Source organism: Echiichthys vipera, assembly GCF_963691815.1.
Source record: "Echiichthys vipera genome assembly, chromosome: 11".
Lineage (NCBI taxonomy): Eukaryota > Metazoa > Chordata > Actinopteri > Perciformes > Trachinidae > Echiichthys > Echiichthys vipera.
This window is the reverse complement of record NC_139836.1, coordinates 29,970,758-29,986,746: the sequence shown is the minus strand read 5'-3', so window position 1 is coordinate 29,986,746 and position 15,989 is coordinate 29,970,758. Positions and strand designations below refer to the sequence as shown.

The window sequence follows — 15,989 nt, the reverse complement described above, 5'->3', positions numbered from 1 at the left end:
CATTTCTAAACTGTATTTAAACATTGAGCCAAATCAATTAGTAGGAAGACAGAAATGAATCATCAACAATTCCACTAGTTGAATGATGAATTGTTTCAGTAATCTATCAAGCAAAAATAGCAAGCATTAGCTGGTTCCACATTACATTTGAGATTTTGTGGCTTGTATATCATAACCTGAACCCAAAATAATCATTAGTTGAGGCCTACTTTACAACAGTGGACAAATGCAGACACATCACTGGAGCAACTGTAAAACAAATAGAGACTGGGTCTTACCACAGACAAACCCGGTGTTCCTATAATGGATACGTAGTTTAGAAAGGAATACTGATAAGATGAAACATTTCATATTACTATAAACACTATTTTTTATTAAATCAACCTAGCATTTACAGTTGATGCAATTGAAAATTTGGCTCTGCTAGTTCTACCTGATAAGTCAATAAAAAAAAAATACAGGTCTCCATCAATCCATCTTAGGTTGTCACAACACAAGAATTTAAACTACACACACACACACACACACACACACACACACACACACACACACACACACACACACACACACACACACACACACACACACACACACACACACACACACACACACACACACACACACACACACACACACACACACACACACACACACACACACACACACACACACACACACACACACACACACACACACACACACACACACACACACACACACACACACACACACACACACACACACACACACACACACACACACACACACACACACACACACACACACACACACACACACACACACGATCTTTTGTAAAATTGTAAATTGTGTTAAACGTGACTGTCATTTATGTTACAATTACACATTCAATAAACCGCTCAACTATGGAAATTCTGCCAAAATTCTCAAATGTCCAATTGCTTCTTTTTTTTTGTCTTCAATGATAAAAAAAAACATCTTAAGGTTTGAGACAGACTACAACAAGCAATTTGAAGAGATAGACATGAATTTGAGAAAGACATGACTTATTAGTATTATTATTTTTTATTATTATTATTATTATGTAATTTTAATGAACCAAATGAATAATTAGGAATCTGAAATCAAGCAGATTAATCAGTACATTGGAAATAATGATTAATTGCATCTTTATTAGGGTACAATGCCAACACAACGGCCAGCCCAGGTAAATCTGACAAGACATTAAAGGAAGTGACAACTTGGCCGAGTGTATTGTCTTTTGACCATGTCATAAAAATAACATTGACAGCAGGACTGAGAATTTATCCCGTGATCTTATGCTTAAAGCTACGGGACACCGGGGCCACGCGGCAGACATGTAAAGAATTGCCAAGAGGCAGATTCTCCTTGCTCAGAATGCATTTATGAGTAAACATATTTGCATAAGTGGCTGAGTGACATGAATTATGGTTTCTCTTCCTCTGCATTTGCCAGCTGCCTTCTGCCGGTTCAATTGGGAGTGATATATGTGAAGATCAGGTGGCAAGGCAAAGGAGGGGGGGCTGAGAGGGTGTAAGGGAGGTAAAAGGCCACAACCAGATCCAAAGTGCTCGGGCTGCAACCCCGGAGGCAGGCCAGTGCCTGCCTGACCACAGCTGGGGACCAAGGCGACACTTGACCTTGAAATAACACTGAGAGGGAACAGCATGTGTGCATTCTCTCTTGTTGACTGACATGACGGTAAAATGTGATGAATTAGTGAGGTTGTCAGTAATGCATGGATTAGGCTGTGTGAAAACAAAAGGAAATATTTTCATAACACAAGTATCACCTTCATTTTCTTACAGACAAAAAAGTGTGCATACAATAAGCGTTAGGCCTACATGTTGGGGCTTCAAAATATCTGATTAAAAATATATTTGTCATAATTTTACTTTTCCATGCCAAATTATCTCTTTTTTGTGTTTTGCTTTGGGGAAACCAAGATAATTATTGTAAAGGTCAACTGGAGAGTAATCAAATCATCCTCCACAATGTTCATTCTGCAAATCCACTGCCATGCCCCCTGATATCTACCTCTGGTGCTGTACTGAAGATTCAAGTCAATTAGAGGTGTGCTTGTGAATTTCGTTAGTGTTTGGATGAAAGGAGAAAGCTGTCAGTCAAAAGGCCACTCTGGCTTTGTATCTGGGGGGCTGCAAGGGGCTTTAAACCTGTATTTGTATGAATAAAAATGAAGGGATTTAGGAGCAGACTGTTTCTTCTGCAGACTTGTCAAATATCTGACCTTCGCTGTAACTGGGGGGGTTGATGGAAAAAGGAGGATGGAAGGAAAGAATTGAAGATTTGAGAAGCTGAGGCTCAGTGACTTCTGGATAAAAAAGGTGGAACTGGAAAAAAAATAAGGGAGCAGGAGTATAAATAAAATGTATGTCTAACTAAAAAGCAGTTCTCTGGGCTCTCTTACTCTCTGAGGTATAGTTCAGCAATAAAATAAATCCACAGAATTATTGAACAAGAGATTGAGACAGATTTGTCTGTGTGATGACAATCTTATACGGGCGAGACCCCCTGTCAAAGAGACAAAGACTCAATCTGCAGTTCAAAACAATATTTCAGTTGTTAGAACAACAAACACAATAATACTCTGTATTTCTGCACTTGTATAGTAATCTAGTGGTTGATAATGGTCGTTTATGCTTATATGCAGCAACTGGAGATGAAAGGGTTTAATGATAAACTGCTGTAAAATTCCTAATGGTTAGTATTGCCAGTTCAAATTTTGATTATCATGAAATCAGTAGGCAGTAAAAGACTTTTCAGTCTTCTAAGAGAGTCAAAGTCAGATTTTTTACAGGAGTGCAAAACCTTGAAACCTGATCTACTGCTAACTGTATTTGTGATTTTTGATATAAAACGTAGTTTGTAACATTTTCAGCACATTACGGCGATAATACTAATAACTGTGATAGTGATGGTCACAATGACATCTCTAGCGGCAACAAATCAAATCTAGTCAATCTGTCACTATCAGTTGCTTGTTTTTAATTCCAGTGTAGTGCCTGGATTAGACGCAACACAACCCACATAGCTATTCATGTCATTGCAACGGCTACTGGTCCAATTAACCAACTGTTCACCAACTAGCACTGAGGAAGATATATCACACCACAAGGCTTGTGAGACATATGTTTTAAGATGTCTAAATAATAATTAACTAACATGATAGTGTAAACAACATAGGGATTTTTAAGGGACATTTTATTTTAAGTTTTCTATTGGTCTAATGGTACGCACAATCCATGGTAGGGTACCTAGCTCAATTTAGTGGTGTACATCTACAATGTAGTAGGGAAACAACACCCAAAAGGGAAAATCTGTCATTTAATAAAATGTATTGTTAGCCAAAATTTTAAATTTAACAATTGTGACACTTTGTAATATATGGTCGATTGAAAAAAAGAAAAAGTTAAAAAAATGCCAATAGGTCAGCAGTACTCCATCGTTTTAACAAAATGACTTCAAACATATCGCAGCTGCTCATAGGGCATAGGGAACTGAACGTCTTGTATCAAATGGTTTGGGTTCATGACATAAAGCCCTTCACCCCATAAATACATAAATAAATTATATATATATATATATATATATATATATATATATATATATATATATATTCACTCCAGAACTTGACTGATGCTTCAGCTCAACTGCAGAGCTTTCTGGAAGGTAACTATGAGTGAGTGGCTAAAGCACTGGGCTTTCACTCAGGAGACCTGGATTCAAGCCCAGCATGAAACTTACCTGAAAATTTAGTTGACCTTTAAACTGGCATTTAAACTACTTGGTCAGGTTGCGGCGTCAAAACAACTTGGTTAGGTTTAGGCAACATAACTACTTTGTTAGGTTTAGGCATTAAAACTACTTGGTTAGGTTTAGGCATTAAAACTACTTGGTTAGGTTTAAGCAACATAACTACTTGGTTAGGTTTAAGCAACATAACTACTTATATATCATCTGCCTTTTTAAAATTATTATTACAAACAAAATTTGTCATCGTGTTCTTTAAGTTTAAAACCAAAGAACCTTTGCCGTACAGAAACACAACACAATTTATATTAAGCCAGTACATATTTAAAGATAAATGCTGGCCACAGAGCTGTGGAAAGCACTCAATTATATGGGTCTAATGAGGTTAGGGACGGGGCATTAGATATCAGGCTCAATCCAAACCATCCCATTTAAATCAGAGGAAAGGCCCCCGCTTCCTGACTTGCCTAGCTGACTGAGCAAGGTGGAGCTGAGGCATCACAACACATGGTCCATCGTTGGCCCATCGTCTTTAACTGTGCTCTCATTGTTCAGCGGCTGAGAGACGACCTTGCATTCTCCAGGAGAAGGAAACTTTTTTTCCTGCTTTCAGAAAAGAGCGAAAAGACTTCCTTTCCCAGAACAATTTATCTTTCTGCTTGACAAGACACCCTGCTATATTTACCCAACTAAAATTGCAGATGATATACTTCCAGCTGTACTACTCTCCAGCTCTATGGCACATGGTCCTGTCAATCACACTAGTTACAACAGAAAAGGACCGCCAGGGCAGTGAAACCCTCAGCCAGACGGAGAGAGTGACAGAGCAATAAGGAAAGAAACAAAAGAAGAGAGGAGAAACATAGTGGCTGGGTAACCTTGTGGGGACTAATTCTGATTTCCTTTGCTTTTTGCTCTTTTCTTTAGTTGTTAGAGGAAGCGGAGATACACACCAGAGTGAATGGAATTACTGGGCTTGTATTAAGCCGACAGCTGGGCCGCTGCGAAGCCTCAAAGTAGCAGCAAAGCACAGCCCACCCGCAAGATTTCCTACCAAAATGTTTCTCTATGAGAGATCTATTAGGTTGTTATGCTGCTGCAAAAACAAAACAAATTGATCAGTCTGTCAAGCACAGAATTGAGCTCTACTGTGGTTATTTGATCTCCATTTTGTCTCTCATCACGGCATGGATGTAACATTTCAAAGACTAGGTGCACAGGGGATTTGGGCTTAAGGATGCAACAAGGCTTTCAAACATCCTTGACATGGACTCATTACTTCATGCAAATGCCCTAAAAAGCTGGGGGGAAAAATCAACTTCAATTCTGGTCATATACAGTAACTATATTGGAATAAGCAAGGGTAACAAAGGAATGTGGGCTTTTGGTGATTTGAGGGCTGAAAGGGAAAGGGTTATAGGGAGAGGAAAAGGAAAGAGGAGGGTTAACCAGTGTGGTAGATTCCTCCTCAGCCAGCAGCGCCTGTCCATCTCACAGCGGCAGAGGCATTCCCTGGAGGAGGGCAGCAGCAGTGTGTGCTCAGACTGTGCACTCCATGTGTTGCATCTTTCCCATTGCTTACAACTTCTACAACTGGAGCTTTGGGGCTGTGGGACCTGCCAGGACTCTCATTGCAAAGACATGACAACATGCAGGATTGTCCTCAGAGCCAGCTTGTGTCTCTCAGAAGAAGGATTGCCGTCAGACCTCCATTGCATTTACACACACTCAGGGCTGCTCATTTATCGTCAAAATCCAAATGACAACTATTTTGGTCAATACTGTGATCATGATTGTTAAACATGATTACTTAATTAAATAATATAATATATACATTAAAATAAATTTGAAATAAACTTGATCGGTAAATTAGATCAACTATGTTGTAAAGTTACTGCACTTCCACAATCCACTGAAAAACTTAAATAATCAATACATAAAAAAATGTGATGTTTTTATATATAAAGGATGTCCCAAAAAATTTATACAAACAGTTGATAAGTCAATTTCATATATATATATATATATATATATATATATATATATATATGTTCTCAGCGTGTGAGAGAGTGTGAAACGGCTGGGATGCGAATCGGCACCTCTAAATCTGAGGCCATGGCTCCCAGCAGGAAACCAGTGGATTGCTTACTCCAGGTAGGTAATGAGTCCTTACCCCAAGTGAAGGAGTACCTCGGGATCATGTTCACGAGTGAGGGGACGATGGAGCGTGAGTTTTGACGGAGAATCAGAGGAGTGGGAGCGGTATTGCAGTCGCTCTACCGAACCGCTGTGGCGAAAAGAGAGCTGAGGCAGGCAAAGCTCTCAATCTACCGGTCAATCTTTGTTCCTACGCTCACCTATGGTCATGAAAGCTGGGCCATGACCATAAGAAAGAGGTCGCGGGTACAAGTGGCCGAAAGGTGTTTTCTCAGGAGGGGGGCTGGAGTCTCCCTTAGAGATAGGGTGAGAAGTTCAGCCATCTGTGAGGAACTTGAATTAGAGCCACTGCTCCTTTGCGTTGAAAGGAGCCAGTTGAGGTGGTCCGGGCATCTAGTAAGGATGCCCCCTGGGCACCTCCCTAGGGATGTGTTCCAGGCATGTCCAGCTGGGAGGAGGCCTCAGGGAAGACCCAGGACTAGGTGGAGAGATTGTATCTCCACACTGGCCTGGGAACGCCTCGGGATTCCCCAGTTAGAGTTGGTTAATGTGGCCCGGGAAAGGGAAGTTTGGGGCCCCCTGCTAGAGCTGCTGCCCCGCGACCCGACCCCGTATAAGCGGTTGAAGATGAGATGAGATGAGACATATATATATATATATATATATTTGCAAAATGAAAGTCAAGGGGCAGCCGGTAGCTGGTGGTTAGAATAGTTGCCCCATAAAAAGAGGCTGAAGGTCCTCGAGGCAGCGGCCCCAAGTTCGACTCTGACCTGCGGCCCTTTGCTGCATGTCTCCCCCTCTCTCTCTCACACCATTTCCTGTCAGTCCTATATAATAGAGGCTTGAAAATCTTTGGCAACACTACGAATGCCCACTGCAGTCAAGTGAGCTGCATTCACTTCTCCGTAGACAAACCCTATATTTGTAGTGTGTCTGTGGTCTGACATTTATGGTAAATGCATTTAAACTGTTAAGAGGAGCTGACATGAAGGATAAACACTTTGCTGTCATTCTGTCTCACTCTGCAGTATAAAACTCTGACCTGCAGAGAGGAAATGAAGTATTAACTTAACGATAACACTACATGAAATAGAACTCATCCTATGTTTTTGTTGCGTCCATGTCCGGTTTTCAGTTTTCAGAACCAATCAACCAGTCCCAAATAAATATGGAAGGAATCAAAAGGAATCTCAAAATATACTTTACACTACAATATTATACTGTATTAAAAATTATAAACTAGAAAAATACCAGTTTTGCAGTATTACTTTTGTACAATTTTATTTCGGAGATGGCCAGGATTCTGAGAAATAAGGCAGCTACTAGCCTACATGTATAACTTAATCTATGTTAATAGCACTTTTGTTTTTGATGTCACTGAAAATTGAAAGTTAAGCATTAATAAATTACATTTTTTCATAAATTTGCCTTTGTGTGTTTTCTTTTTTGCAATCAGATGATACCTTTTTCATAAACTAAAGTATAATTGTATGCTTTCATGCCACAATTTTCCACACAGTGACTTTATTAGCACACAGAGGACTTTGCAGTTTGGGGATGCTTTCACACATCAGATTAAATCTGGTCCACTTGTTTGTTTGGTTCATTTCATCTAGGCTGCTGTGCAAGCTGACACCCAACTTACATCAGCCCCACATACCTTTTATGTTGTTGAGTATCTCCTTGAGGTGGCCAAAGCTGTTAAGTAGTGGGTCCTGTTCTTCATCCTGAAAAAAGATCATGAGGACATTAGATTGGGAGAACATTGAAGACACCCTTTACCATTCAGAGTAGTTCCAGCCTATTTAAATGCCCAGTCTTAGGTCTGTCAGTCCTGGTTCTGGAAGACAATACGACAGCCATGTTATGCTGATAGCAGGTTAACAAAATCAGTCCATTTGTGCAAGGAGAGAAAGTGAAGCAGATGTTTCGACAATATTTGCATATCCTGTGGATCTGAGTGGTCAAACTGTTTTTGATGGATTTGAAAATCGCAGAAAATTTAATCTCTTACAAAAACTTTAATGACAGACAAAAGTTTCAGAGTCAGTGTGTAAACGTGATTGACACAAGCTGAGGTCATGTTTATTTTTTAAAGGTGCAACAATTTTGGATGAAAAATACAGACTTGATGTGCAAAGGCCTTTACTCACTCGAGATCAGAGCCAATGATTTTGACCTGTGACATGTATGCTTTGCAAACTCGGGTCAACTCTCACAGCCATATGTACTGTAGATGTCAAGCCTAGTTTATGCCTTTCACTCATGGTAGCTGAAAGAACACATTTATTAGAACAGTGTATTAAAGTATAAATGTCACTACTTCACACATGATGATGTCACATGCAATGTCAAGAACAATGTTGATAATTTAATGTCATCCATAATTTCCCTTCTTGAAACAAAGTGGACAGGAGATGCAAGAAAGTGATGTTTGTGGCCTTTTTCACAGACAAAATAGAAGGTATAATGTCCAAGATCTCCACTCTTGTTTCCTATCATTATCACCTGCACCAACTGTCCCATTTGCAGCTATTTCACCCCAATTTATGTTAATAAACCAGTGGTGCTTCATTTGAAACCATCCTGTAGTCCAGTCGATGTCATGCCCTCTATATTTTTATAAGTTTGGAATGTGGTTGCCCCCTGTCTGTTCAATACAGTAAAAACTACCCTGTGTGTGTCTCTGAATTTTTCAAGACTGCCCCTTCTCAAAAAATCTGACTTGATCCCTTCATCTACAATAACTACAGAGCAGTTTCCAAATACCATTTACTCTCGTCATCTTAGAAAATGTGGTTAAATGAAAAATTTCTGGACATCCATTTTTTTTCTTTTAAATAAAGCGCAGAAAGCAACCATGCAAGAATCATCACAAATCATCGTTTAATGAATCCAGTGGATTATGAAGTCTTGGAGACCTCAACAGTGGGTTGGCGTATCTGGTACAGCCTTGCAGTGCTTTTTAGCATATTTGTCAGATGGTAGGTTTTTTTGTTTCACTCGACAGTAAATTCTTTAGCCCCAATAAGATGTGGAGTGCCCCAGAGTTCAATTTTAGGACCAACCTTGTAAGGGATGACCCTATCAGCCACCAGAGAGAGGTTCAGCCTTCACAGTCTGTGATTTCAAGAAGATTGAAACTTTACAAGGACACAGGTTCATTTAAGTCCCTCAAAAAGGCTGGCCGTCCACGTAAAACAAGTGCACATGAGGACAGGATTATGAGAAGACTCTCAATGGGGAATCAGTTCAACACTGCAGCTGGAGTTGGTCTCCAGTTCAGTGCTGAACAGGGCAAGGATCTGTCTCTGCACAGTGTCTCACAGTTTAAGACTTTTTGGACTGAAAGCCCATTCTGCAGTGACCAAACCTCTCATCAGTAGAAAGAATAAAAAGGCTGGGTTTGCCTTTGCTGAAGAGCATGTTGTGTGGACAGAGGAGAACTGGTCCAGAGTGACTTCAGTGATGAGAGGACGTTCAGTTTATTTAAGTCTGATGGAAGCATTATGTTGGGCGTAGGACTGGGGAAAGACTGAACCCAAAGTGTGTAAAGATGTCAATTCCATTTGGAGGAGGAAGTGTCAAATACCAAATCTAAACCTCTGGAAAATCCTTCGCAACAAAGTAATGTCTAAGAAACCCACTCCAGTTAGTGAACTGTGGAAGAGACTGAGTCAGAATGGACCAAGATCAAACCAGAGCAGTGTGAGAAACTAGTTATGTCCTGTGGGCGCAGATGTGCTGAAGTCATTCAAAGCTGTGGCCTCTACACTTCCTGTTCCATTTTTGAATCCTAGAGAAGAAAACATTGTTGTAATCTTGTCTTATGTATTGTAGTACAGATAATTTATTTTTACATATATTATATATTTTTACGGTCCCATTACCTGCTGCATTTTTTATTTTATTGTTTTTTACCTGTTACATTTAAAAAAGTAAGTTTTACCAATATGTGTGGGTCATTCCAGAATTGCGGGTACATTTCAGGTATTGAAAAAATACAGGATTTTTTCTAATTCAACTTTTTTAGTCTGATAGAACACAATCTTAATGTTGTATATTTATTGTCCTCTGACCTCAAACCGATGATTTAAAAAATGTATTCTCAAAAACAACATACTAACCGTAAATTCAGTCAACTCTGTTAGGGACAAACTGGGTCAATTATATAGAGTAAAATAACAACAGATAATTTAAACCCTTGCCCTCCTTAAGATAACCTTTGTCTCTATATCCATAAATAAAACTTTTTTTTTAAAGTAAACCATGCCAATGCATTTACCTGATGACATCTCAAGATTGTGTCTTTTTTTCATTAAAGGTAGCTTTAAATATGTATTAAATAATTGTAATTTATTGTGGTAAACATGTTAGTTATTACACACTTTCTAATCATTTTTAAAACACTAAAACATACTTAGTCATCATTTTTTACATAAAAACACAACACAAAAGGAGTTGACATTGATGGTAACAGAGATGACGTACATAACAGAGTTGACCACCCATAGTTAAAAGACCAAAAAACGATAAGACAGTCACCTTACCTTTGGGCTTAATTTGAACATTTAAACACCATTTTATATTCAGAAACATTTTTCTGTATATTTCATGAACCTTAAGAATGAGTGTGTGTCTCATACAATACTGACAGCCTAGAACTAAGCCCAAAACCATTAACAATAACACACAAGTCAACACTAGCACTAGGCCCATCATCCAAGACCATTAAGCATTCAGGAAATGTGGCATCCATGTTTCATTATTTAAGCTAGTTGGCAGCAATTTCAGCCCATATTTCTCAGTCTATCTCCACATGATGTACTGTCACAGTGTTGTGGAATGATTCTAAGGACATCATCGAAGAGATACCACAAGGTATTGTCGCGGTTTGGCAAAAAGAAGTGATGCCTCCCCACATTGTGCTTGCATTTGACCTTTGCAAGTGTCTCGTTGACCTTGACAGGGGTTCCAGGATAAAATCCATTATCATAATTGATGACACACTACCGCCCAATAACATATCTTCCATCCTAAAAGATGTCATGTGTTGCTTGCACTTGTTCAGTGGGGACATAAAGGCCTTTGTGTGTTGTAACATGCTCAAGTATCTGCCTAGCTGAAAAGAGACAGCTGACATGTCTGTAGATGACCTTTCTGGTGTCAGAGTGATCAGCTGGCGAAGGAGCATTGTCAAAGGAACTACTGGGAGTACTTTTGGCAGTGTTTAGGACTTTGTGTTGGTGTCATCTCTAAAAGTTTCAGCTTTTTTGCTCTGCACTTCTGCTGTACCTTTCTCCAATACCTGCACTTTGATCTTTTCTCCCTTTCGCCCAACTCTGCAATCATGCTTGCGTGTCCTGCAAGTCTCCCTTTCTTCCATCTAATCCAAATCCTGTTTTGTTTAACTTACCAGTGGAGTGTGGGTATTCCATCTGGAGTTCCTCTTGATAGCTCCAACAACTGTGCTAATTTCACCCTGGACGATGTAGATATTCTTGTCCACCATGCTGCTTTACTGAGGGAAAAGACAAAGGATATGATGATATGAAGATATCATGATTCACAGTTGTCAGGTTGTTTTGAAACATACTGTTTTATTACAGTGGGGTTTGTTTGGTGTGTGTTTTTACAGATACACTTCCATTAAAATTGAACCATTAAAATCACCCGCAGCCAATATATTGTGAATATATAAACTAGAGGTATAACAACGGATTACAGCCACCAGTTCCACTATGGGCATTAAGAGCTTTGGTGAGGGGAGGGAATAAAAATGGATGATTCAATAAATGGAAACAATGCCATTGTCTGTTACTACTAGCTGGAACAGTTCACCCCAAAATCAGAAATACATACTTCTATGTAGAGCCATTTATCAGTCTAGATAGTTTTGGTGTGAGTAGTGTTGGAGATATCAGCTGTAGAGATGTCTGGCTTGAAGAGCCAGATTTCTGGAAAGACACTTTTCTGTTGAGTTTTTCAAATGTATTTTTTGTCTCTTTGAGCAGCACAAGCTGAGTGTCATCTTGTTCCATTATATTGGAGAGAAGTTAGACATATCTACAGCCCATGCCTCCAATACTAGGCAACTCGCACCGAAAGGATCTGGACTGATCTAGCTCTACAGGTAAGAGGAAAAATGTGTATTTTTAATTTGGGGGTAGACTGTCCCTTTAAAAACTATTTTTGTTGATATCAGTCAGCCCAGTGGCGACGGTCTGCTGTCTTTTCAGCTCCTCAGGAGACATGCTGTTGACAGGACAGCTGGTTCTGAGGACACTGACAGTGTAACTGAGGTCACAGTTGAATACACTGACACTTCAGAAGCATTGGTTTGACACTAATGTCTGATGTGAATTTCAGGTTAAAAAAAACATAACTTGACTCAAACAACATGAGCTTATCTTTACTTGTGATTTGCAATACTCAAGTAAAGATTATGAACATATTGGTATCAATAATGTTGTGAATATTATGAGAAAATGTATTGTACTTATAACCTGCATTACACAAGCAGTAACCAAAATTCACTAGCTGGCAAACATCACAATGGGGCAGATAATCTTAAAATGCAGTGCATGGGCATACACACTTGAGACTGGCATATACTTGCTACTAAAAATAATGTACTACAGACCACTGAGTCATGGACTAAAAATGTCTGATAGTGTTTCTCATGGCAAAAATATGTCTAAAACAAACCATGTGCGTACACTGGAATTAATTTCAAGCTATGGGTAAACAATCATTTTAGACTTAATTTCCAGTCTGACAATCTGAAATGCTGCAAGAAATATAAAAAATTAAGTCACCAAACTTCAAGTCAAACTAAGCACTCTCACCCTCAAATGATTATAGAATCTAAGAACATAACAGCACATTTCCATGTGTACCTTGACAATGGCTAAAACCAATAAGGATAACCACACAAAATCAAAATGACATGCTGTTCATATTTGACAAGCAGTAATCCTCAAAATGGTTGGATTAACCTTTTTCCTTGTGTCATGAAAGCCATGCTAGATAATACTCTTACTTTACAGGAAGATGTATGAATGTAGAAACTAGGTGGTGGAGGCCACGTTCTTTTAAATTCATGGTAAGCACCCTTTTTCAAAATAATAGGAGGATAGAGGTATGACACATAGAGACCAGGAAGTAGAGATATAGTGATAGGCTCAAAGCCGATTTTTAAACCATCAATTTCAATCTGAATGATATTGAGTCCTGGTCTGATATTATATTTTCCAACATAGCACATGCACATAGCAGATACAGTAAACTTAGTAAAAATAAGTACGTTTAGGTCAAAGATCTGAAAACTGAATGGCTCCACATTAAAAATCACTGACTGCATCACAGATTACCTTCAATTGTTTCAATTGATTTTTTAACAATAGAAAAAAGAAGCCTCTCTTTTTAACAGTTAAACAATGGACAGCTGTCATTTAATCAAGCCCACAAGTCTGATCATACAGTCACTGCATGCTCTGCTCAGCTACTTTGATGAGCAGGAGAAAACTGAACGGGTTCTGCAGGGTTTCTGTGGAATGGTAAGACTATGTGTTGTATAACTGGGTACCACACAGGGAACGCAAGGCTGTTACCAGAAGACATGTCATTGTCAATTCACAACCATTCCAATTAGCAATTTCTACTCATTCAAGTTGCAGACAAAATAATCTAAGTTGTTGGCATGTCGCCCTTCCAGATGACTGCCTTATACTAAAACCTATCCATATTAAATATTTTTCATTTTATTTATAAATTTTACACTGCAAAGAGCTTTCCTAACAACAATGACGGTCAGGCTAGCAATGAAATACATGAACCACTGCGTGTTGTTGAGTCAACTCCAGACTGCATCCCTTTCTATAAGATACCAATGCTAACACTGGAATGTGAGCTAGATAGCACAGCATCTCTGCTAGTAACTTGTCACATTTCGAACATATTTCTAACAAAGTCATAGTGAAACAGTCGATACACGTTACAGTATCTTACAACTAAAGCGTGTGATACAAGCCACCTAGTTGGCTGTCAGGTGAGCTAGGGAGGTGCTGGCTGGCTGATTAGATTAAGTAGAAGGCATTGGCGTCTACCCAAAGGCAAAGCTAACAGGTTAGCTCTCCACCACATCACGGTGTAGAAAGGCAGTTGACAGTCCTCTGGGAAAAACAAAAGAATAATGCAAGGACACATGGCTGCTATTTAGTTCATCTATATCAACGCCCGGAAGAGTGTACAAATTTGTTGCATATATTACCTGCAAAGAAAGCTCACAGTTAACTACTCAACGTTAGCTAGCGTGTCAACTGTCTGCGGTTAGAGGTGTCTTCCGTGTTTGTCCTCTCAGACAACAGACATTTATTGCCTTGGTAAAATAAAGCAAACCCCCTGTTCGTAAAAATATAACCACGCGTTTCTGGTTCTCTATAAATAATGAGATTACCTGTGTGTGGCTGATATTACAAAGATGGAGTCCTGCTGTAGCTGATGCTAGCCTAGCTCGGGAAGCCAGCAAGCTAGCCGGCCAACAGTGAATGAAGTAGACCAAAGTTCAGCTCACTACGACAACAGGATGAAGTGAAAATGTCGGACATTCCACTGCGTAATAACTCAGTACTTCCAAACACCACCTATTAATTCACTCTTCAAAAAACTGCTCCATAAGTGAATAAATTGAACACCTTAATGCAGCTGTCAATCAGGTCTTGGTAAACACACTGACGTGGAAAAGCTCTGCACTCTCACTCTAGCCTGATGACAGAGTTTTGATTGACAGGCTACCAAGCTTATCATATTAAGCGTGATAAAGAGTTTTAAAATACAATGTGTGTATCAGATAATTAAAGCTTAATATGTGTTAACGTTTGTGTATTTTTTACTAATCATATAGACTGTCAGGGATTCCCCATAAAGTAAATATATTTTTTGTGACAGAGAAATAGGGGCGGGACAAAGATAGCAGTGGTGGAGTAAAGGTTGGTTGCGCCGTCCTGATGACGAAGGCACAGTCAGCAGCTCCATTGAAGAGAGCAGACTACCTAATGGATCCTCCAACTGATGGAGCGTCACTCTGAGCAATAAGAATTGCAGGATTTGGAACCGTCCCTTTATGTTGATAGAGGAAATATTAAAAGTCATAAGTGTACCAATAAACATAAATGGAATTACTTCTACAGCAAAAGGAAAATCACTCCACAGGGAAAATTTGTTTGGAATTCTGTTTTTTCTAATATTCATTGGGAAAAAAACATGGCTTCTACCATATAAATGTATTATCCCCAATAATTTAAAGAAATTACATTATTAAATCCTGCACAATATTTACCCCACCAATAATCCTCAAAGAAATTTAGGTCAAAAGCAACTGGACTTGGTTGTTTGTCTAGGAAGACGTCTCACCTCTCATCTGCTTTTACTGAAATATCGATTACCTGGACAGACGAGAATATTCACAGGCTTCCCCGACTAATACATTTGTTTCAAGGTTTGCAGGTGTGAATTTTGTAAGATTGAAGAAGAAACTATTATGCATTTATTCTGGGAGTGTCAGTATACTTTGGAGTTCTGGAAAAGAAAATGTAGCTTTTTTAACATTTGTACAAACATTTCATTTAATTGGAAGCAAAAGACGTCATTACCTGCTATGAAAAAAAACAAAAAACAATACAATGGATTGTCAATTTACTAATTCTGCAAGAAAATTTCCATATCCATGAAAACAGATTTTTCTAAATCTCGGCCAAACTTTAATCCCTTCAAAATTGAATTTCGAAATTATTTTGAGTCTATCCAAATTATTAATAATAAGAAATGTATTTATACTGTTACTATATTACAAGATTCTTTCAAGGAATTGTAATCATATAGCCCACTTTTTAATTTAATTTCTTTGTATGTATCTATATATGCATCATTTATTGTTTTATTTTCTGCCCTATTATTTTATTGTGTGCTTTATTATTGCTTTCTCTTCCTAATTTTACTTATGTTATTTGTGAAAACATGCTTATAAAGTTGTAAAAAGAAAAAAAAGACCAGTCCCA

At 38.7% G+C, this 15,989-nt stretch overlaps 1 protein-coding gene across 2 annotated transcripts in view; it reads right to left on the bottom strand.

Annotated features, from left to right (window-relative positions):
- gbf1 (golgi brefeldin A resistant guanine nucleotide exchange factor 1) overlaps nt 1-14,639 on the bottom strand; it is a 136,956-nt gene extending 122,317 nt beyond the window's left edge. For both annotated transcript variants that reach the window (XM_083922922.1, XM_083922923.1), the window contains exons 1-3: nt 14,390-14,639; nt 11,348-11,452; nt 7,592-7,658 (exon numbers count right to left, since the gene is read on the bottom strand). In XM_083922922.1, coding sequence (XP_083779048.1) covers nt 7,592-7,658; nt 11,348-11,443 — 163 coding nt within the window. In that variant the 5' untranslated portion in view covers nt 11,444-11,452; nt 14,390-14,639. The remainder of the gene's footprint in view (nt 1-7,591; nt 7,659-11,347; nt 11,453-14,389) is intronic.
- Between the last annotated feature and the right edge of the window lie 1,350 nt (nt 14,640-15,989).